General features: G+C 36.8%; 1 protein-coding gene across 4 annotated transcripts in view; it reads right to left on the reverse strand.

Moving 5' to 3' along the window:
* Nucleotides 1-848: 848 nt before the first annotated feature.
* The window catches only part of NRIP1 (nuclear receptor interacting protein 1), a 96,905-nt gene continuing 73,170 nt past the window's right edge, over nucleotides 849-24,583 (reverse strand). For all 4 annotated transcript variants that reach the window (XM_059392168.1, XM_059392167.1, XM_059392166.1 and 1 more), the window contains one exon: nucleotides 849-7,380. In XM_059392168.1, coding sequence (XP_059248151.1) covers nucleotides 3,558-7,028 — 3,471 coding nt within the window. In that variant the 5' untranslated portion in view covers nucleotides 7,029-7,380 and the 3' untranslated portion in view covers nucleotides 849-3,557. The remainder of the gene's footprint in view (nucleotides 7,381-24,583) is intronic.

Raw genomic sequence — 24,583 nt, forward strand, 5'->3', positions numbered from 1 at the left:
CTAAAAACCAGAGAAAGCCCACAAAATAACAGTCATTTGAAACCAAAGACAATGCATTTTTTTTCTCATTTATTCAAATTCACTGCAGGAAGTAAACACTAAAAGATTAAAAAACAAAACAAAAAAACTCACACTGCAGTATGTACAGTTCCATGACATCACATGAAGAAATTAAATTTCTAATAAAAATGACAAATTATATTACGAAGCAGATCGCATCAAAATTGGTTGTGTAAACTCCAGAATTCATCTCATGAGTGGTAATGTGCCTGTATTCCAGCATACTGGGATACTCCTGGTAGAACAGTACATTTCCAATGGGATTAAAAAATTCATGAAAGTAGTTGTGTGAACTTGTCATGTTGAAAAGTGGTTGACTTGATTTTAAAAAGTTTTAAGACCCTTGGATTCAAAGCACATTCTTCCACAAAGCTTAAACCACAGAAGTCATATCCAAAAATGGAATACTGTCATGTTGGGATGAACATCTGATCTGACTTGTTAAGACGTTTTGCCAAATGCACAGATGCACAGGGTCCCCCATGCATTTTTCATGCAGCAGGTAATCACAACTTAAATAAAAGGTTTATTCTATACATTTGTCCAGACTTGCAACTGTATACATACATGCACAATTTTTAAACCTGTCTGATTATATTTACACTTATACATGGAATATACAGAAACCAAAGAGATTAAAAGGCTTTTCTGTTGCATTAGAACAATACAAAATATGTATTTTTCATTAAGGAAATCACTATTTACATCACCTTTAAAAACTGATTTTAACATCTTCGTGTAACAAGTCAATATATATATATACATATTATATATATATATATATATATATAAAATATATACTCTCACCAGTTTACTCTTCTGTAACATGTACCAGAGAATAAACAGGCAATGCTACCTTACTGTTGTCAATGAGAGCTGTAGTACCCTTTCACAAATGACTTCATTGGGAAGAAATTATCTAGTATCTAAAATAGTCCTTGAAAATGTGTATATGTGCATCCTTGTATCTACATATGCATAAACAAAGTGAATTTATGGATATGTGCCCTTTCTCACTGTTCTTCTTTAAGATCACCCTAAATTCAAATTGGGGACATTCTCTAGTAAATCAGAACATCGTTTTTCTGGTCATGTTTAGCTACGTATTATATATCCTCATTCCTTTAACTGTGAACGACGACAACAACAAAACCAACCAACCAACCAAAGGAACAAACAAAAATATAGCAATGCTGGCCCCTGATGTTCATTCCCCTGACCTCAATTTCCCTCCCTTGTGAAAGCCCATTTTCCCCCGACCAAAGGGGAATACCAACAATTTTTCTAGCATATCTCTAAGGCTCCAGACCTTTCATAATGTAGCAGGGAGAAAAATGACTTGCTTAAAAGCTTATTTATAGGATGTAGACAATAAGATTGTCACAAAGTCAATATGGGATGGAGTAGAATATATTCACTGGCCAGTGGGATTTTCACTTCAGAATAAGTGTATGCCTTCATCTCTCCATGATGTAGCATAATACTCACTCCAGACTATTGTTTTATAATATAATCCAGTAACTATTTACAAATCATTTTGAGAAAAAATAATCATTTAGGGTTTTAATTCATATTAGGAAATAACGCCCATTTTTAATATAAAAATCTTAGAAACAACTTCAAGTAGAACAACTTCAAATAGATTTCCTTCTAATTAATAGTTGATTATATAACAATTTGTTGATAGGTCAGTTGCAAACCTGGTTCACTTTTAAAAACAAAAATATTATCGGGTGACTGAATTGTGGACAATGAAAGCTGAACTTAAACATATGGACTTGTTGCGAGGTCAAAACCCCATGTGGCTCAATAATAAGTTCTTCCAAGATAATATTCATGTTTACTTCTAATTGCAATTTTAAAATAATAGGTCCAATGGAGTGATCGTGTACAACTCTGTCATGTCTATGTGCCCTTTGAACTTCTCTGTTTAGTCAAGCTGAGTTTAGTGCCTTCCTTGGGTTTGAAATGTTTTCATCTTTGTCAGCAGTGATCTTAGGACAATGATTTCAATAGAAACTAAGGATGTTTCAGGAGAAGTTTCCAAACCATCCTGGAATCACCTGAGTTTGGTAAGTGGCCCTGTTATACCATCCCTAAGGCTAATTAAGTAGATGTTACTCATTAGAACACATAAATAATCATAGATTTTCCTGAGATGCTGAGCCAGATATGAAAGTTGTCCCCTCCACCCAATTTTTTTTTTTGTCATAAAAAGTATTTCGAACCCGATTTTCCAAAGACAGAACGGTTATATATGAACTACAATATTGCAAATTTTGAGTTGATGTATAACTAACTGTACTGGGGAAAATATAGGCATCAAATAGTTGTTTTTTTTTCTTTTTTTTTTTTTTTTACAATCCTGTGTTCTGAGAAAAGTCATAAGCAATGGTTCTCAAACTTCAGCATGCAGAAGAAACATCTAGGGAGTGTGTTAAGATGCAGGTGGGAGATTCCCCGGTCCACTGAGCAGAGCTTCTTGATCTGTAGATCTGAGATGCTGCCTGGGAATCTGCATTTTAAAACAAGGGCTCCAGATGATTCTAATGCAGGTGGTCTGAGTCCAGCTTTTAAGAAACCCTGGTCGTAAGACTCACAGGTACCACAGAAATGGTGAGAAGTAACTTTTACAAGAGATGGTGAAAACTGTCCAAAGAAAAACCATTTTGCTTCTGTTAAAAACAACTTCTTAAATATTCACCTGTTCAGGAAACCACCTGAAGGTAAATTGTTAACTTTCCTAATTCTGTAAAAGGAGGACTATTAATTTAGTAAAGTAGCTAAAATACAAAAATGGAAATCTGCCTTTTTTGAAGGATCTATCAAACTCCCATCAATTGTAACCAATTTTTACTAAGTAGTACAAGGTTTAAAGAAATAGATATTGAAAAGGACTGGGGTAGGGCAGACACATTGGGAACCACAAAACCCCTTCCAAGAGTTAAAAATAAATATGTTGTTTTAGCAAAAGTGAAAAATGTAAGCATTTTCTTTTCTAATTTGGTTCTGAATCAGATAATGAGAAGTGAATTAGGTTTTTTTTTTTTTAAACTCAATAATTAACATTTCAAGAGTTATTTAACAATTTGGATTTAAAAACAAATGTGTTATGCAGGCTGACTTCTGAAAAGCAAAATAAAGTACCCTAATAAAGGCAGCAAAATGCGTTAATCCACTATGGATGGAGATTTACATTTTCATTTATGCCTGTTATCTGAATATAAAAGAATTTCATTCATAGGCTACTCACAGTTGTTGTCCGATGCATACAGAGTGGTAAACAACCAATTGCTAGTTCAGTAGTTTCCTCATGACATCTAACGTAAAGCAAAAAGCAGTATGCATATTTAAACATCACCAGTAACCAATACTTTTCAAAATGAAAAAAGTTTCAATTATACCATGCTTTTCTCAAATCATGCTCTTATTTATACAGATCGCAAGTTCATACTAAGCAGTTTTAAAAAGATCCGAAGCTGGATGGCAGGTACGTTTTATTCTGATTCTTTTTTTATTGTTAGCACGTTTCCCAATAGTCCGTAAACTTCTCCATTGGCGCTGTGTGGACGAGAGGCGTTACTCCCCATATGGCTATTATATGGGCTTCTTAGATTAAAGAAAGAAGCTTTAGTTTCTGTGGCGGGAAGTAACTCTTCTTTGACTGTAACCTGTGAGATGCTTTCGGCAGGTGCAGGCTCCCTCCAAATGTCCTTGTCCTGCGTTTCTCGACTGGTAACAGCACTGCCTCCCTTCTGAAGCATGTAATACAGTATCGGGTTAGTTTTGGTCAGCCTGGGACAGTCCTTCTCATACTCATTCTTATCCGCATCTGTGATAACCCACTTAATGGGTCCCTTCTCACCGGTCACGGAACACCCGTTCAAAAGCCCAGATTCCGGTCTAGACCCTGCACAGCCCAAGTGCTCAGGGAAAGGGGGACTCATGGGAGATTTCACTACTCCTGGGTACGGAAATGTCCTGCTATCCATGCAGCCGCCGGGCTGAGGGGAACCGTACATCAGTCCGTTCAGAGAAGAAATGCTGAATTCAGGTTTGCTATTGGTCACGTTATTTTTGTGTCCTTTCTTTTTACTCTCAACGACAGAGTTACTCCTGTGCTGGGACAAATCTCTTACACAGTTTTCTGAGAGAAGCAGCTGCTTCAGGACATTGAAGCTTTTGCTCTCCCTGGCCCAACTCCTATGTTCACTTTCGGGCGCCGCACCATGACTGGCAGGGTACTTAAGTTCAAGATCATTTTTGCTCAGTTTCAGCTCTTGCTGGTTAAGCAAGGACCCATACAGTCCTTCCGCAGCACTGTGACTGTTTGCCGCGTCGACGATGTTATTTTTCATCTTCTTAAATGGGTTTTCCAAAGGTTCAGTATAGAGCTTCCTTTTCTTAGGGACCATGCAAAGGTTCTTTGATTCTAGAATTGTCAGTTCACTGTTTCTGTGACTGTTGTCCAGATCTTCCGCCAGGTAACTCTCTTGATTTTGTCTTAGCAGTCGACTCAACAGACCGTTCTTTGAGAAAGAAAAATCCTGAGGTGAAACGGGCTCCGATTTAAAGTCCTCGGACACGGGTAAGGCAGCTGCGCTTCTCTGCACCGGGGGCGCCACACCCAAGAATGGGGCCCCCTTGGCGTCATGGGTCAAGTGCACATTTGAGTTGTGAGTATGTAAGTCATCGCAAGGCTCAGATTTGATTTTGACCATCAGTATTTGTTCACTTAAAGCTCTATCCGCGTGTTCCTGAGTACTTTCGTCTCTCACAGAAATCTTCTCTTTCTTTTCGCTCTTCCCTTTGTTGGGGTTTCCCAGGAGCAGCTGGAGGACAGTGCGCCTTTCAAGCAGATTTTCTATTTCAGAACCAGAAAGTCCTGATTCGGGACCTGTTGCTTGGCTGCTCAACGCCTTGTTTTCCTCCACCGTGTTTGTTTTATTTGCCAGCAGAGGACTGTTTAATCTGTCAACCATGCCCACGGGTCTATCTGTGTTTACACTTAGCAGCTGCCTGCTGGGTCTCTGCTCGTCTCCTGAGGTGGACTGCATTCCGCACTGAGCTAAGTTCTGTAACAGTTTACTGGCACTGAAAGTTGCGGAGTTTTGCGCGCCTTCATTCTGGACGGGCTTCTCTCCGTGCAACTCTTTGCTCTTCGTCAGGTCCATCAAGTGGCTGGATGCGGTGTTGGTGGGCTTTTCAGACTGAGAGCCGCAGGCGTATGGGGGGGAATTCCATTTGATGACCAGAGAGTGTTGGGAGAGATTGATAGGAGACTCTGGTTTCGTGGAGCCGAGTAACGGAGGAGTGCTCACGGGGGTAGTCCTGTTGGCACTGGGGCTTTCGATGACCGAAGTCCTCGTGTAATTCTGAGTACTGAACTTGGGCACATCGCTGGGTACTTCCTGAGGACTGCTGTTTCTTTCTACGTTTTCTTCATTCTTATGGCCAAGGAGCAACTGAAGAAGTGTTACTTTCTGGTGTGAATTTAGCTTAGAATTCCTTGAGGTATCTTGATCTTCTTTGATATCTACGGTGGCGGGGACTTTGGGATCCCAGGTATTTAGCAAGGACTGAGTTAAATTATCGAGAGAAACAGGCTGGTCAGGTTCCGGTTTCTCAATTCGATGTTTGCACGACAAGTCTATGGGCACACAGTTGGAATAAGAGCTTTCGTCGCCACTGCTGTCATCTGTAAAACTAGGGTTGTTATCAGAGTACTCATCAATAGTTGTGGGAGTACTACTATCCTCGAAAATGCTTCCTCTCTCACTATGGTGATGTCCGTTCATTGGCTTTGGTATGGTCTGGCTTTTAAGAAGATGTAGTAGCAAACTGTTACTAGCAGCTTGTTTGATATTGTTTCTTTCCAGTGAGTTCTTATAGCCTGCATTTTTGGGGGAAGAAGGAACGACACCCATTGGATTTTGGAAGGCCGTGTTTTTGCTCGCCATTAGTTTGCTAGACGATGTTCTTGCCTGACCATTGAGATGGCTCGACATTCCTTTCGAGAGCTGGAAACTGCCAACATCCTTCTGGCCGTTTTCTTGTAATCTGGCCATGGCAGCAAGTCTTTCACTTGCCGCTTGATTTGCATTTTGTGTTTTTAAAGCATGTTCCCGAGAATACTGCTGCAAATGGGCTTCACTTGAGAGGAGTAACGCTAACTGGCTACAAGCAACACTAGGTTTGGGTGAAGTGGCCGGACTAGCCCTTTTTTCCACCATGCTTGCGACAGCCTGTAATCGGGCAGCACACGACAAGGGTTCACTCATGACCTTTGTCCCGCTTTGTCCAACATGATGTGGCGACTCCACAAACCTGTCTCTGATGAGGTTTTTAGTTACATCGGGAAGATTGGTATCAGGCTTTTGATCTTTAGCTTTACTTTTCTTCAACAAAGTTTTTAAGTGACTTGATGCAACACCGTAGCACCTTAAATCTTTCTCCACTTTTAAAGAATCATGACCCAGTGCGTATCCTTGCTCCTTGAGGCTCTGCCTAATTTGTTGCGACAGAGCAACGGTCTGCAGCCTAGAGCTGAATGACTGAAGCAAAGAGGCCAGTAATGTGCTATCTTGTTTGCCTTTAGGCACATTGTCAACCATGCCAGCTAGCAAAGCTTCCTTCTTCACGTTTAAATTTACGATGGAATCAGACAGCCTCTTCCGCTTCGCGGCATTCCAGTCCTCCGAAGACTGTAAGAGTCTGGCTTTTTTGAGATGCAGCATGCCAGATCCCTGATAGGACTGTGCATTGAGAACTGGACCATTACTTTGACAGGTGGGAAATGCATTACCAGAAATGTTAAAGTTCTGATCCTCTTCATTATGCCCAGCAGACTTTTTGTCAACGGCAGTACCTGATCCCTCTGCTGCCTGATGCATTAGTAATCCTTCTAGGTAAGTTAAAACAATAGAATCCTGGTGCACATCAGAGCCAAGCTCTTCTCCATGAGTCATGTTCAATAGAAGTGTTCACAAGAGCTTGGTTTCTATTCACGTTAAAGAATGGTTTTCTGGGGGTGAGTGAGATGTAACTTTAATAAGTGACTGCCAGTTTATCACCTTCCATAGTAATCAGGCAGAGATGCCCTGTGACATTCCAACCAGGATTTCCTCTGGCAACGACAAGGTGAAAGATAGGCAAATTCCAAAGGAGCCTGACCACAGGGCTGATCAACTCCTAAGCAAGAAGGAGCAGAAGAATTCCTCAATACACAGGTCTGCAGCAGCAAGCACATAGAATCCTCAGCGAATATACTGCTTTTCCTTCTTCATCTTTTGTGTCCAATTAAATGCAAATAGCAGTGTTCTAGAAAAAGAAAAAAATAAATAAAAAAGTTAAGAAGGGGCAGAACTCGTGTTATGCTACTGATAAGCAAAAGAATCTAGTATTTGTAAGATTCTACATGTGTGTGTAAAACATACTTACATACGTAAAACATAATGTACATACACATCTATGCATTGTAGACAGCTCTTTGGTACATATTTTGCCATTCCTATTAAACTGCAACTTGCCACTGGAAATCCCATGAATCGATCCACATTGCAAATCAATTAGAGAAAATACTTTGGCATTATGTAACTGTCTTCCAAAGCACACCAAGTTTCTGAATTTTCATGAGCACTTTGCACAGAGTAATATGAATGCTAAGTCTCTTTTATAGTGATGTAGCTCTATAAGGGAGCTAGAATTAGCCTTCTTATTTTACTGGGAGCTTATGAGGGAACAGAAGCAGAGGTGCAGAAAAGAAAAGAGATCAGGTGACATGGACTCATCTGATGAGCTGGGTGTAGGGTTGAGTACTACTTCTGATAGCATCCTTGAAACATTGCAAATTCCGTTAAGTAATCTGTAGGATTTCTGTTTTCAAAGAAATGGAAGACTGACAAGTGTAAGTATCTTACAGGCCTATGCAAAGTGTGACAGTCTTAGTCATATTCATAAACACTGAAGCATAATCAAAGCTTCGTTTTTACCATGACCTATTAAAACCAGAAGAGAGTGATTCTCTACATGCTCATCAAGTCTATCAGAGGTTTAATGTATCCGAAATCTTCACTCATTGATCTAGGTAAAAATTTTAATGTGAGGTCCATTCCTAGCAGATGAAGAAGACAGGTTATGGATGAACTTGTAATTCTAAATTTCTAGAATGTTCCTCATAGAAAATACTCTTTTCCCTACCAATGCTATTTCTTTTTGTGTGACTTCATTATCAGTATAAATAAAGTATAAATAAACTATTATACGTGATTTGAAAAAAAATTTATAAGATTTTTTAAAATAAAAATCATTAATCTAGAAAAATGTGTCAAGGCACTTGTACCAATTTTTAGTTGAGAAAATGTGGTTACCATAATACGTGTAAACATTACCATGTGTATACAAGAGGCAATCACAGCGCCCTGTAGAAAGTGGGTAGGAAACAAATTTAGAATAGGCTTGAAGGGAAGATGAATAATTGCTTCCAGAAAATTCGAAGTCAATGTGGTTATTTTTCATTAATTTTTTTGTGGAAAGAAAACATATAAACAGCACCATTATGAAACAGGGAGGAAAGACCTTTTTTTAATAGGAAACCTGTTTTTTAATATGATGAATCTGTAAATCAAAGGCTGCATTTCCTGAGATGCTGCTTCAAGAGGCACTCAGTGGCAATAGCTACCATCGTGCTAGCAAAAATGAAATGCCGAAGAAAGGAGGAATTCTGAGACTACTTAAGGCTTGAATTCACTCAGATTCTACTATTAAAAACTCTTCAGGGAATTGAGTGAGCCAAATACTTTCTGATAACTTCCTTTTCTTTCCTTTAAATAAATGAAGCAGGAGAAATCATTAACAACCCTTCCTAGCCTTCCCAAATCTTGCCTTTTCATATTTCCATTATAAAGAATACAATTTAATTGACAAATTTAGAAAAGAAACAAGAGGAGGCAAGGTGACTGAATATGGTACATCTCCCAAACTACAGATATTAGGGTATAATGTAAAGGATTACCACGCCTAATAAATAAACTTCTTAAAGTTAAAATCATGTAGTTAGTATAATATCCCGACTCATTTTCTTTTAGCAAAAAGACAACCACATTTTTTAAAGATTTTTAAAATTTATTTGAGATAGAGAGAGAGCACAAGCAGGGGGAGAAGCAGAGGAAGAGGGAGAAGCAGACCTCCTGCTAAGCAAGAAGCCTCATGCAGGAGTCGATCCCAGGACCCTGAGATCATAACCTGAACCAAACGCAGACACTTAACCAACTGAGCCACCCAGGCGCCCCATCACATTATTTTTGAATCTTTGACATAGAGTTTGTTTGCTTTTTTATTTTATATACAGGTTACTTAAAAATACTGCCAGATGCTTAACACATATATTCGGTTAAAAATAACTAAATGTCAACACACTATTAAGAATTAGGCTTCTTGATGGGTGCCTGGGTGGCTCAGTTGGTTGAGCAACTGCTTTCGGCTCAGGTCATGATCCCGACTTGCAGGATCAAGTCCAGTATCGGGCTCCCAGCTCCTTGGGGAGTCTACTTCTCCCTCTGACCTTCTCCTCTCTCATGCTCTCTCTCACTCATTCTCCCTCAAATAAATACATAAAATCTTAAAAAAAAAAAAAAAAAAGAATTAGGCTTCTTGAGAGATTGGTAAGCAATATATTTTAAAACTGGAATATTTTACAAAATACTGTGATTCAATGGCCTACCAGTGGATCTACTTGCACGTCCATAATTTTGACAATGATTTATTAGAGACTGTGTCTACTTAAAGATACTCAATGGTCTTTTCACAAACACAATAAAGAAGAGACTTTACTTATATGGCATACACTTGCTAAGTGGTTTTGCAAAGGGAACAGAATTTTCCACAACATTTGGATTATGGGAGGTAAAAGAAAACCAAGAGCTTTGTAAAAGTAAGGAGGGGGCAGGGAAAAAAAAGGTAGAAAAAAGTAACAAATGAACAAATGCAGGCCTCACAAGTTTTGTAACTCTCATGAGATTCTGTAAAGAATTTTAGTTTAGAAACTAAAACATGTTATATTAGTATACTATCTTTAAACATTAGGTTGGTAGATATGACAGGCAAAGCCAAGAAAGACTTAATGAACCCTAAATGTGCACATGTATGAAGGAGAAAAAAATTAAACTTACCTAGTGATAGAGTAAAAGTTGATTGAATTGAAACTTAGTTGTCATTTTTATAAGGCGGTGCCACAGAACTTTTAGAAAAACTGATTTTAAAAAAGCTCTCTGTAATCTTTTATAATATATCAAGAGGTGACTTAATCTTCATTTTAGATTTATCATTCTAAATCAAAATCAGCTCTTTGTAATTTTAATGGATTTGTTTAACCCTCAGTGTACCAAGAAAAATAGGCATCACCATTACCATCTAAGTGCAACAAACATTTTACTAATATTTAAGTCCATTTATGAATAGTTAATAGAGTAAGAATGAAGGGATAATATTTTAAAAATCAGAATTTTAAGTAAAAATTTACACATTCTTAATTCCGTATCTTCCTGGTTTTGAAAGATAATGGTAACTGACAGCTCATCAACTGTCCTGCAAGAACCGGGAAACATCCTTTAAGTACCAATTCCAGATTGGTACATGTCTAAGGGGTAAACTTTATCATCACCTCCGAGTCTTCTTTTTGTACTTGTATAATTCAAAATGTGTTACTTTAGAGAACTCTGAAGGCTCATAATGACGCTGACAAGAGGACAGAAATCTTCCTTGTTTCATAATTGCAAAATACGTATTTTTTATTTTTAGACTTACTAACACCAATTATAATGACCAACCTAATGAATTATTTCATATCCATGTCATCTCTTTTCTTCTGATCTCTTTTATTACAAACCAGCCTTCAATATTTGTCTACTTAACGATCATTTCAAATAAATTTGGATGTACCAACATCATAAAAGAAGAATACTGTCATACTTCCTTTGAGCGAAACAGAACAGTTGAGGTTCTTGTCACAAAATAGTGAGTGATGAAGCCCTTCTTATTGAAGTCAACTGACCAGATGAAATACTGTATTTCCTTTTTGTTTTTAGAACTATAGTGTTGTGGGAACAATGTGAGGTGATGGGTATATTAACTAACTTTATTATGGTAATCATTTTGCAAAAATGTGCATATCAATTCACTACACTGTAGACCTTAAACCTTCACAATGTTACATGTTAATTATACCTCAATAAACCTGGAAAAATATAAAAGAACTATAACGTTGGACTATATTGTTCACTCACTGATTCCTGAGTGTGAAAAAATTCATTGAGGATGTTGTCATCTGAAGACCACGTGAGAGCTGTTGCTTATACGGTCAATGTCACCATCGCCATTCATGTGTGGAGTACTACTAATCATTCTCTTTGCAGTCATCCCCTGATTCATCTAATTGGAACATCTTCCCAGGTTAACTTTCTTTTCTTTGACATTATAGATGGAAAATGGAAAATGCTGAATTTTCCGTTGTGTTTACTAAAGGCTTAGAACAGGAAGACTACAAAGACAGTGTCTCCAGACTTTTTAAACATTCATGAAAAATGATACAGAATTAATGGACTATGCGATAAGGAAACTGAAGATGATATAATGATGGCTTATTTCACTACTGCATCATCATTCTAGGCACTTCCATTATTTTCTCTTGGCTTATTCTTTTTAGTCTTTATTTGGCACAGTTGGAAATAAATAATGAATTAATTCTCAAGACCAGAAAATGGCAAAATACTTAATGGTATGGGAAAATTAAGGTCACCAAGGTTCTGTAACATATCTTTGATTTGGCACATATAGTAACAGCAAGATAACTGTTCTTTTCCTATTAAAAACACATTGATTAAAATGTTAAAAGAAGAGTTAAAGACATGCAATATAATCCTTCCTACTAGATAGAAATATTAAAAAAAAAAAAGTTTCAAAAACTAACACCAGATCCAAAGAACCCTGCTTGACAGTATATCAAGGATTAATGCAGTTCCTGATGATTTAATAACATTCATGTAAAACTACTTTATAACATTAAAATTATAAACTGAATCTTCATTTTATTAACTGAAAATTATTTAGAAGCATGCAAATCTTTTAAATTTTATAAAGTTGACATTTTACTGCTCTAGCTAGCATATGGTTAAAAAAATTATTGTTAGATTAAAAAAAAAACTATTAAAGAAGTCCATGGAATCTTGACCATATGCACAAAACTGGGGAAAGATTCAAGTTTCAACACATAGGTTAGTTTAGTTAAATGTCTATCTAGTAAAATGTGTGAATTCAGAGTGTAGTTTTTTAAAGCTACATTTTCTTTAAGTACCTGAAAAATATGAAATTATGTTGAAGTCTAAGGTTTTTTTTTTTAGAACTTTAATCAATAAGATGGTTGTAAATAATTTGCATGTTAAGAGTTCCCAAATGAGTGTTATATTGATTCTTTGAAGTAGTTAAACTATTTTCATTGCAATGCATTTTGTATTCCCTATTTGGTAATGGCTTATTAAGGAAAGGGAAAATCTACTGAATTTTTAAGCACTTTTTAAAATGGCAAAACAGATTTTTATTTGGATAAATGAAAGATGAATCTAATAGAATTCTTGCATGTGTGACTACTTTTAATTGACAATAAATAAATTATGAGAAAGGTCTTCCTCCAGCTGTAAAGGATTCAGTATCTTATTTGCATCAAATTCTCCACTAGAAACACATTTCAATGACTAAACACCTATGAATTCACTTTTTATGGTTTTAAAATTATGTCTAGTGAATACCTCATGACTTCCAATTGTTTCCATGAAATCTCTTCCACTCTTTTCTCCATTATCAAGTAATACCTGCTTGAGTACTGAATTTAAAGGTACTTCTCCAATATCACTCTAATGAGCATTTTAAATTTTGGCTCTGGTTCCTCAAAATGCAAAAGTAACTGAAAGTCTACTGAAATGTGACATTCAAGAGTAACTCCTATTGGACAATATTACCTAATTTCCACTGTAGATTATTTTAGGAATGCTTTTCACCCAACAGGCTAAGAAAACTATTAAGATGTTTCACTAAGCATTTAAAGAAAAATATCTGAGTACTAGGAAGATTCCAAAGTCGTTATTATTGAAACTTCCATTAAATCAATACAAATCGGGCTAAATAATTAAGAAAACTCTTGGTGTTCTCTAAGGTGAGACTTTGAAAGAAAGTTTTAAAAGTTGAAAAGGGAACAAAAATCCAAGATTTATATTTATTAAAATTTATCAAAAGGACATAACACCAAACATCTTCCAAATGTATGAGATTAAGCTTTCTAAACCAAGGGCCAATGAGAAGTTATAATACATGAAACTCAACACTAAATTTCACAGAACAAGAAAGAAAAAAATAACATTTCAGATTGAGGGTCCTGGGACTTCCTTAAGAAGTAAAGACTACAGTCTTTATATATAAATAAAAAATTAGTTTTTACCCAAGTCAACAAAAACTATAAATAAAAAGGGAGATATTGCCATTACTGATACCACAGAAATGAAAGGGATCATAAGAAGTTATTATCAACAACTATACTCCAACAAACTAGGCAACCTATAAGAAATGGAAAAACTTCTAGAAACATACAACTTACCAAGACTGAATCAGGAAAAAAATAGAAAATCTGAAGAGACATTACTAGTAAGGAGATTGAATTAGTACTAAAAAATCTCCCAATGAAGAAAAGCCCAGGACCAGATGGCTTCACTGGTGAGTTTCACTGAACTCTGAAGAAGAATTAACACCAATTTTTGTCATACCCTTACAAAAAATGAAAGAGGAGGTAATACTCACAAACTCACTTTTTGCTGAGTAGTCCTCATATTTCTCCAAAGAAGATGCAGGAAAAAATATGCTTACCATCACTAGTCATTAGGGAAATGAAAATTAAAACCACAATTGAGACATCACTTCATGCCTGTTAGAATGAGAAAGCAAATGCCAATGTGGGTGTAGAGAGAAAAGTCCCTTGTACGCTCTTGGTGTGTTTGTAAATTGGTACAGCCACTATGGAAAACAGTATGGAGGATCCTCAAAAAATGACGAATAGACCTACCATATGATCTGGCAATTCTACTCCGGAGACTATATCCAAAGCAAAAAAAGATACTAACTTGAAAACAGATCTGCATCCCTGTTTAGAGCAGCATGATTAACAAGAGACAAGACAGAGAAATAACTTAAGTGTCTACGGATTGATGGGTGAATGGAAAAAGCTGTGTACACACACACACACACACACACACACACACACACACACGAATATTATTCAGCCACAAAAAGAGGAAATCCTACCATTTTGTGACAACAGGGACGGCCTCTTATGCTAAGTCAGACAGAAAAAGGCAAATATGATATGATCTCACTTATATGTAGAATCTAAAGAAATAAACAAAAATAAAACAACACTGCTGTTTGCTATCTAGGAAACTCGTTAAGAGAGTAAATCCTAAGAGTTTTCATCATGAGAAGAAATTTTTTTCCTTTTCTTTCTTTTTTTTTTTTTTTAATTGTATTGATATGAGAAGATGGAAGTTAGCTAAATCTATTGTGGTAATCATTTTACAATATACGTAAATCAAGCCACTATGCTGTACACTTTAAACTTATAGTAATGTATGTCAATTATTTCAAACTGGAAAAACTAAGGAATTCTAAGTATTTGTAAACATTTGAAAAACTTTGAGTTATTTCATCTAAAAAACTGTAAATATCATTTGTTATTCTTTTGATTATTATAACTATCATTTTATTAAAACTAAATCTAAAAGACTGACCCCCGCTATAAGAGAAGCATAATAAATTAGTGGCAGAAATGGGCAAAAGTCAGTTTAAAAAAAAAAAAATTAAGGAACAAAAAGTGAAAGAAACATTCAATTGCTGCCATTTCAAGGGGGAATAAAAAGGGTATGGTCAAAAAGGAAGCCTGAAATTTCACTTATCAGAATCTATTTCTCATTGAAAAAAAGGAATAAATATTTGTTAATGTCCTTTGCTATAATTTGAATCCCAAGATAGTAATTTTCCCTGTAGTAGTATCATCATCAAAAGACAGATGTGTGGTTGTACAATTTGATGGGTACTAGGAAAATAAGCTTATTTAAGAACACTCTGCGCTACTGGGGGCCTCAACATTAAATTAGAACATAAGAGCTTCTTGCCCTCTCCCAGGCATTCTCATTTTAAATGTAAACAGTCTTCAGAGATTGCTAACAGAAGTCACTGACACTGTAGTGAGGAAAGCAGGTGTCCAGATTGCTCTGCACCGCAACCTGAGGGACTTACATATTTTTGCCCAAGGCCAAATTTGCTCCTAACTTCCAAGTCCATCAGCTTTAACTTGCTGTCAGCTGCTTCCATAAGAGTAAAATAGTGTCACTCACACTCCCTGTTCAAAGAGACTCCCCAGGACACACTAGTGCTTGACTTACTCAAGTGTTTAATAGAAGGACATGTATCTGAGGACCTCTTCAACTCTAAAATTTTATTTCTCTGATTCCAAGTAATTTATCAAATTGTAGTTGATGAACGTGACAGCATTTTAATCAGAAAGATGATAATCTTATCATAAAGTTGTGGAAATAGTCCTAAGATGTGTTATAGTCTTTTTAGTGAATTCTGAGGGAAGGAAATGATTTTCAAAGAGCCATACACCTGGCACATCCAATACCCCCAAAATTATTTATCTTCGCTTTTGTCTTTGGGGGGGCACAGAATTTCAAACAGATATTTATTTAAAAGCCAAATATGAGCTAATGTTCAAACTGGAGTTTTGGCTTATCTCACAGTGACTACATACTACATAAAATGCAATACTAAAGATTTAGGATCCTTGATAACGTAGATAAAAGCATATGAGAGAGAGGACAATTATTTGTCCAGATGACAGAAACAGATATTCCCTATAACTGATACAGCAAAATAAAGAGCTTCTTTGTTCTGAAGGCTTTCAATAAAAGGATTTCAATAAAATCCACTATCCCTTTTACTCCGCCTCTACAGTTTATTAAAAAATTTATTTTAAATAGAAATTAAGATGAAAAAGCTGGAGGTTTTTAAGTCAAAAAAGGCTCACAGAATGAAAGGAGCTAGAGAAAGAGCTGGATTGCCCAATTTCTATACCAAAAATGTAATGCTTTCCTGGATGCTGGGCTGCATTAGCTAGAAAACTAGAATACTTTTAGCTAAAATGAATTCTAACTACAACTTTTAAAAACCTAGAAGAGAATCATTATATGATAAAGAATACATACGATGTTTATTTAGCATTAATATTAATGTCTGTTCACTGCCTCCTACTGTTCTTGAGGAAACAACAGTTTCTCTGAAGAAACACAAAACACTCACTGACACATTATTTTGGTAGCACATCAATGTGGGAAAAAAGTGCTTAAATATAAAATAAATAGAAGGTATAGGTTCTATTAACCTTTTTAAAGAGCTCTTCAAAGTAACTGGTGCTTTCTTTCTATTCGTTTTCAAAAGTATATTTTCCAATCCCTATCAAAATGTAAAGTATAATGAAAAATGGTGCTTTCTTCTCCTAGAATTAAGTGTTTACACTGTGTGTTTGTGTGTGTGTGTGTGTGTGTACATGTGTATGTATTATGTATACACACACACACACACACACACACACACACACCCCAGGACATCCTTTGAGATTGTAGCATAAATCCTATTAAATTCAACTATGGTCTTCCCATCCCCAAAATAGATTTGACATACAGATACAAGCACAAGGTCAAGGTCACAGATCAGTAAGAAAGATTACCAACAGAACTGATGTAACAGCTGGCATTTGATCAAAGCTCCTGAGGTTTTAAGTACACTTACCAGATACTCTGCATTTACTCACAGGGTACACTCTGTTTTAAAAATGTTCCCCATCTATGAAGACAAGATCTTTGTGCACTTTTTGTTATAAAGCATATTCTGCCTAAAATGTTGTACTGATCACAGAACATGAGAAGAAACTTGTATATATCTATGTGCATGTGTATGCTTGCATATTAATTTGTTATTACCAATCTTTGCCATGTGACAATTTGAAATTAATTTAACTTGCAGGACCCTGAATCATTCCCTGGTCCCCGACCCTTCATGCCTTTGTACCAGCTGAAATGGAAATTAATCATATAGTTCTCAATATTGGGCCACTTCTTCCCAAATACACAGATTTAACTGCTAAAAACTGGTTGAACCAGAAAAATTTTAGAACGTATCCAAAGTCTTCCATGATAACTTCCAAATTATAAGAAGAAAATTTTGTTACTGAAAACAGCAATAAAAGTGATTCTTAGTGGAATATATTATCTAACAAAACCATGCCTTTTGTTTTAGCTGTTCAAACAACGTATTGAATTTATATTAAATTACATTTATGAACCAAGAGTTATGTGATGAATGTTCCTGTTCTGATCAAGAAATCATCATTTTTGGGGCGCCTGGATGGCTCAGTGGGTTAAAGCCTCTGCCTTCAGCTTAGGTCATGATCCCAGGGTCCTGGGATCAAGCCCCACATCGGGCTCCTTGCTCGGCAGGAAGTCTGCCTCCCTCTCTCTCTCTGCCTACTTGTGGTTTCTGTCAAACAAATAAAATCTTAAAAAAAAAAAAAGAAAACTTATTAAAAAAAAAAAGAAATCATTTTTAAGGGCACATAGTGGTTTGGGGGTAGATTCATACTATAAAAGCTTTCCTTCTTAAATCCAGTATCACAATTATAATGTATGTACATGTAGACGTTCTCAATGATCAGATTTTCATTTTGCAAAATTATTTTTGATAATTAAATAGGTTTAAATGAAAATACCAGAATTGTACTACGGTAGGAAGACTGGGTTTCTCAGATACAAAGTAGAAAGATAAAAAATATATGTATCCAATGAAATACCACAAAAAGTGGAACTTCCTTTACCAGGCAGAAAAAGAATGTGGGTGTAGTAAAATGACTAGTAATGGATACTAATTAGTATATCAAAATTTGATCACAGAAATCTACTGACATTTATTTTCTTTTAAGTAAAGTTCCTTATAAAATACACTATTAATGTCTATTTAGAGGATCATCTATCAATTAATCAGTTCACCAATTAACATCCTTCTTTACATGCTGCCTGGATGAAAGTGCTGCTTTGCTATGAAAGGTCCATGAACTCTGACTTGATTTTCCAGAAACGGTAAACATCACAATATCACTCTTGCCTGTGTTGGCCCAGAATACAGAGCTTTCCTAATTGAAGATTTTAGTCAGCCTGAGGCAGAGAAACATCACTGGAGACACAATCCCTGGGCAGACAGACATAATGATGGTATCTGTAAGGAAAAGATGTCCATAGCCAACAGGGTCCCACCCCAGGGGATTAATAAACAAAAAACGAGAGTATGCACAATGTACCTGGAGAATTTCTGTCTTTAAATATTAAAGGGTAACATTAAATACGTTCTTCAACTAGGAAGATGGAGCTACTGGCATACCAACCGTCAACAGGCTATTTATTTAAATGGTTTCATTTTTATTGAAGAAATTGCCACCCATACTTTCCTCCAACCTGTCTTGTGCTCACTGGGCACGTAAGCAAATGTTTGCAGCAATCATCTCAGTGACTATAGGCGGTCACTACCAGTGTGAGCTCCAGCTGAGCTGCTATCCAGGTCTCGGGTCTGTTCAGTCCGTTCAGGGACAGTCTACTTGTGGCCTTTGCCGGGGTACCTGACACTCAGCCACAAATACAGACCCAGGTTGGGGGCAGGATAGTAAGGAGGCTTTGGAAGAGGCTCCTCTCGAGCTGGAGAAGAAGTGAGAAGGACAGCAGTAATAGAAGTCAGGGCTTTTCTGACTTCGCTCATTAGACCAAAGACATTTCAGAACAACTCTGACTTCAGCAATTAAGATCCTAAAAAACCACCACTACTATCTACCATTAGCATTACTTAATGAAATTAAAACATTTCTACATCAAAAAATCACACACTCTAGCTTTAGGAGATTCTCAGGGTATCATGTATATCATTCTTCTTTTTTTGACAGAATGATGATATGTGGAGTGGCACATATGCACTATTTCGATCACTTCTATGCTTAGTAGTTTGTTCAACTATAACATCAACGATTGAAATCCTTACATCAATACTTTCTACTATTTATATTTTGCTTGGTTGTTTGGTCCTTATAGTATTTTCAATTATGGCATTTATAAAATGAATTATTTGTTTCATATTTAAATTCTTGTCATTACACATGAATAAGACATAATAATGGGAGAATAATGGATAGAGAGTCAAGAACCTTCTACTCAGTGCCCCTCCCCCATTCACCCACACAGTCCCTACAATCAATCATCCTCGTCTCGTGAAATGTATCAGACATTATAACGCATCAGGTAATACATTTTTGAATCATAAAATAAGCCCCATTTGCCTACTCTCAAGCTAAAGGAATAAGACACCTCTTTTATTCTGTAAGCCTCAGCTGAGGACGTACCCCTTCCTTTTACGGCCTTCCCCGAACTCTGGAGGCTGAGGATAGTTTTCCATTTCTGGGACTCCACAGCACTCAGTAGATCGTTCAATCATCTCATTGCAAAATTGTATTTTATTTGTTTATGCCTGGTCCTCAACTAGAGGGTAAGCAACTTAGAGACAAGCATTACATCTTTGTCATCCTCATGTCCCAGCACCTGGCAGAGGTAGTGTTACTAGTAGAACATGCAACAAGTCAGCCTCTTGGAATCTGAGTCTGTAAAATGAGGGGCCCACTGTCATAACTTTAAAGTACTTTAAGATTTAAGATGATATGGGAGGTCTAGTTTGCTCAGTTGGTTAAGCGTCTGCCTTTGACTCAGGGCATGATCATTGGGTCCTGGAATGCAGTCCTGCATTGAACTCTGTGCTCAGTGGGGAGCCTGCTTCTCCCTCTGCCTGCTGCCCTGCCCCCCAAGCTGATGTTCATACTCTCTCTCTCTCTGACAAATAAATAAATAAAATCTTTAAAAAAAATGTTTTTAAGATGGTATGATAATGCTATTTATAATGTTTGGTTCTGAATTCAAGATATCCTTTTCCCCTTCATTCTGGATATAAAGTTATAAAAAAATAAATCACAAAATTACAGAGTAATAAAGTATTTTGTCCTATGCAGAAAGTTCTATGTTTGGAAGACAGTGTGACTAGTATTCTGTTAGAAAAAAACAACTTTTAAACATTTTAGAAATATATATCTATTTAGAAGATTTTAGTTTTCACAGGAACATCTTTTTCAACATGTTTATACATATGTATATATAAAAACTGATCATACTCATTGAATTTCCTTTAATTAGTGTCTCCCCAGTCAAGGTTTATAAGATCTAATATGCCCACAGACTATATCTAGAATGGGAAAATGTTTCAGAATACTGGTATCATAAAGCTTTTTATCATATTTCCCCCTTCAAACTGTACTCTATACTTGACAGAAAATTGATTAAAACCTATTTAACATTATAATATTATTTTGTTAAATTTTCAGATGACGGAGATATGTGAAGAAATGAAGTTACTACATTGAAAGATTTATTTCCCAAAGCCAGACATACCAAATCCTAAAAAACAGTTATGACAAACTGGGGAAAAGAAAAGGTTTTATGAATTAACCTTAATTCACAGCTGTATCAACCACAATTGAGAAACTGTTTCTCTATGCCCATTTTAAAGATCAATCACTGAAACAGATAATCATCATAAAGAACTTGAACCCTTTAAATGATGTGATAAAGATGAAATCAAATTGTCAAAGCTATTCTTAGGATAATCTTTTTCATTTGAACCTTTAGAGCTCTAAGTGTGAGATTTTACTATGTCTGGCTAAATAAAAACAATATCCTACCAAAGTGATTCAATTAGAGGACATAAAAGTAATTGAATTATTTTTTGAAGACTTAAAAACTAAAGAACTAATAACCAATTCAATAAAAACAAATATTATCCAAGCAGGTCTTGAATACTGATGCAGGAGATCAAGCTGTCACTGCTGTGCCTTTTCTACTTTTCGCCCTGTCTGCATGGTGCTGTTGGTAGTGATATAAAATCAGGACATTGACTCTTCTGACCCATGCTGAAGGGGTAAACTTCAAGTCTCTTCCTGCTTCCTGGTATAGTGTTAAAGCCTAAATAATGTGTCTCAGGTCTGAGGAGGCGAGGGAGTCACATGGGTCCAAAAAATTAACTTTGACGTAGACAGATAAGGTTTTGAAAACTCAAGGTTTCTAAAATGTACAGTAAACCACTCCTAAATATATGTTAAAAACAAAACATACCTTAATGTATTCCAAAAGCTATTTAGTCATTGGCTTTAAAGATACAGAGCTTTCTAATCAAATTCTCGTCAATTCATTATAATTTTTTTTCTTTTCCTGGCACTTTCTTCACTTGGACTCATGACTTCTTTTTAAAGCTAAACTGACCAACATCATAGTCTGCATAATATCGGGAAAACAAATTTATAGAATTTGTATAAAATTGGTAGAAGAGCTAATTTTTCTAAAGAGAAACCTATTTTCTTGTAATGACTCTACCTCTGGCTATCATTTCCCTAACAGTACGTCTTGCAAATTGATTCTACATACACTACAGGATGAGAATTTAATGGTTGAAAGAGAAGTGAAAGGTCTGCCTAACCAATCATTCCACAGAATGCTTAAGCTCCTTTATAACCCATTTACTAACTCTGATTGTCTAGTTTTTTTCCCCAAAACCTTCGGTGACCATGGACTGTCTTCCAAGGTGCTGTCTTTTGGAACCAGACAGCTCTCTGGGTTCAATTTCTAGCTCTTCCACCTACCAAACTATTCTTATCAATTCGTTAGTAAACTGTCTGACTTTAAGCAAGTTAACTACTCTTGAAAGTTTTATTTACAAATGTGCAAAAACCTAGTCGGAGTGCACAGCGCAGTGCCTGGGCACAGAGCAGGCACTCAGTAAAGGTTACCTATTACGTAGAGAATTTGTTTCACATTTGCACAAGTGCAACAGTATAAAAATTCTTCCCTACACTGGGCTATCCTCTTGTCTCCTTTTAGCCTGAGGGCTGGTCCTGTAGAGGCCTCAGAAAACTCGGCTAAGCCTGCAATTATCCTTCAGTCCGGAGAAAAGAACTGCCATATTCCACTAAGTCTAGCACTTCGTTAAGTTCTAGGTAAGAGAGTTAAAACTTCATTGTAGACAGGAGTCTAACAAAAAAGACAAACAAAAGAAGACAAAAGTTCTCAGGCTCCAGTCTGTGGTGGGTGCTATAAAGATTCAAGTCTTTTTTTTTTTTTTTTTAATATTTTATTTATTTGACAGAGAGAGACACAGCAAGATAGGGAACACAAGCAGGGGAGTGGGAGAGAGAAAAGCAGGCTTCCTGCTGGGCACGGAGCCCAATGTAGGCCTCAATCCCAGGACCCGGACACCATGACCTGAGCAGACGCTTAACTGAACGAACTACCCAGGTGCCCCAAAGATACAATTCTTTACATATTCCGGCTGGCCAAAGCAGTGTCTAAAAAGCTCCTGGGGGCTTTCTGCTACAAACTGTGGACTCCTTTGCTGTTTACTCTAAATTAAAAAGGCCCTGATTTTCCCCAAGTGCTTTAAGCCACATCTCCTCCTCCAATGAAATACCAAGATATATTTCCTTCATTTCTTCTTACGGGGTTGGTTAATAGTATATTATCCTCATTCACATTTTAACGAACAAAGGTAGTAAAGCTAAGAGCAATTGAGTGAGTGGTTAAACAGGCCATTAAGTAGCTCATCCAAACCTAAGTTGGTTCTAGCCTTTCTTATTAGCATGTAAAACTGCCAGCCAGTAGAGCGTAAGTGAATTTGGAAACATTTTGGTAAGGCAAATACATTTACAGCACTCTGAAAACTTTGGATTACTTTTTCTACTCCCAAATCTTGTCTCTATTGTCCTGTCTCTTGGTTTTTATTATAAGGGCCATAAAGCACAGTGGTTCTGAGAATTCTGTGGATTCCTGACTCTGTCATTCATCAGCAGGTGACTCTGGTCGGTCACCTATCCATCCTGGGGCTCAGATTCTTTAGCTGGAAAACAGGAATCACAGTATCTACCTCATAAAGCTGGTGTGAGGTTCCAAACGTTCATGAAGCTGTTGTCTTAAATGAAATACGCATGTAAAACACTTTAGTATAACATCTTTTTTTTTTTTTTTTAAGATTTTATTCATTTATTTGACAGAGAGGAACCACAAGCAGGCAGAGAGGCAGGCAGAGAAAGAGAGAGAGAGAGATGGGGAAGCAGGCTCCTCAATCCCAGGACCCTGAGACCATGACCTGAGCCGAAGGCAGAGGCTTAACCCACTGAGCCACCCAGGCGTCCCAACATCGGGTATTTTTTAATGTTAACTATTCTTTTCGTCATGGCCGTAGCACCAGATCTTTGCAAAAAGAAGAAAAATTTCTTTATTTGCCCGTCATCACATAAAGTTCCTTGAGAACTGAGATTGTCTTTTGTGTTTGTATCCTGTGCCTAATAGATTAGAGACACTCAAAATTATCTGTTGAATGCTTTAACATACTCTCTAAATATCCTGGAAAACTAACTAACTAACTAACTAAATAAATAAATGCTGTGTATCTATAAAATAATTGAATAACCTAGCTAATTTATTCCTTAATTTTCTAATATTTTATAAGACATGTTTTCATAAACCAAAGAGTTAGTTTAGGTACAAAAGATAGCGCTCATTTCTTTCTGCCCTAGACCTTTTTCGTCAAGTATCTGTTCCCAGTCCCCAGGGCACAGGGAAATGTGGGGACGTTTGGAACCTGCCTAAACTGGATTGATTCATTTCTTCTCTTGGGATGGGAAATTCAGTGAGATGGAAAACCTTCATTTTGGGTTGCTTTAATGAGGCCACAACACACAGATGACAATGCCGAGGCATCAGTATGCTGAAAAGAGGAACGAAGGAGGCGCATACAGAGAAGCAACGACGAGGAAAGCAAAAGGAAGAAAGAAGAGACAGTGCGGAGTTGTTGAATGGCTTTCCAGTTTCAAGGAGGTGCAACGCACTCTTGTCACTGGGTTCCTGAACTGACTGCATGTCTCTAGTGAAGCCTCCGTACATGTGTTGAGTGGGCCTCTGCCCTGTGCAACCAGGACATAATATTATAATAATACTACATAATTATACTACACAATTATACTACATAATACTACTGTACCTTTTTTTTTTTTTTAAGATTTTATTTATTTATTTGACAGACAGAGACCACAAGTAGGCAGAGAGAGAGAGGAAGGGAAGCAGGCGCCCTGCTGAGCAGGGAGCCCGATGCGGGGCTCCATCCCAGGACCCTGGGATCATGACCTGAGCCGAAGGCAGAGGCTTTAACCCACTGAGCCACCCAGGCGCCCCTACTACTGTACCATTTTATCGACAGTCTTATCTGCAATATACCAACACTCTCCCTTACTTTTCCTAGTGCC

Source organism: Mustela nigripes, chromosome 2 (genome assembly GCF_022355385.1).
Source record: "Mustela nigripes isolate SB6536 chromosome 2, MUSNIG.SB6536, whole genome shotgun sequence".
Lineage (NCBI taxonomy): Eukaryota > Metazoa > Chordata > Mammalia > Carnivora > Mustelidae > Mustela > Mustela nigripes.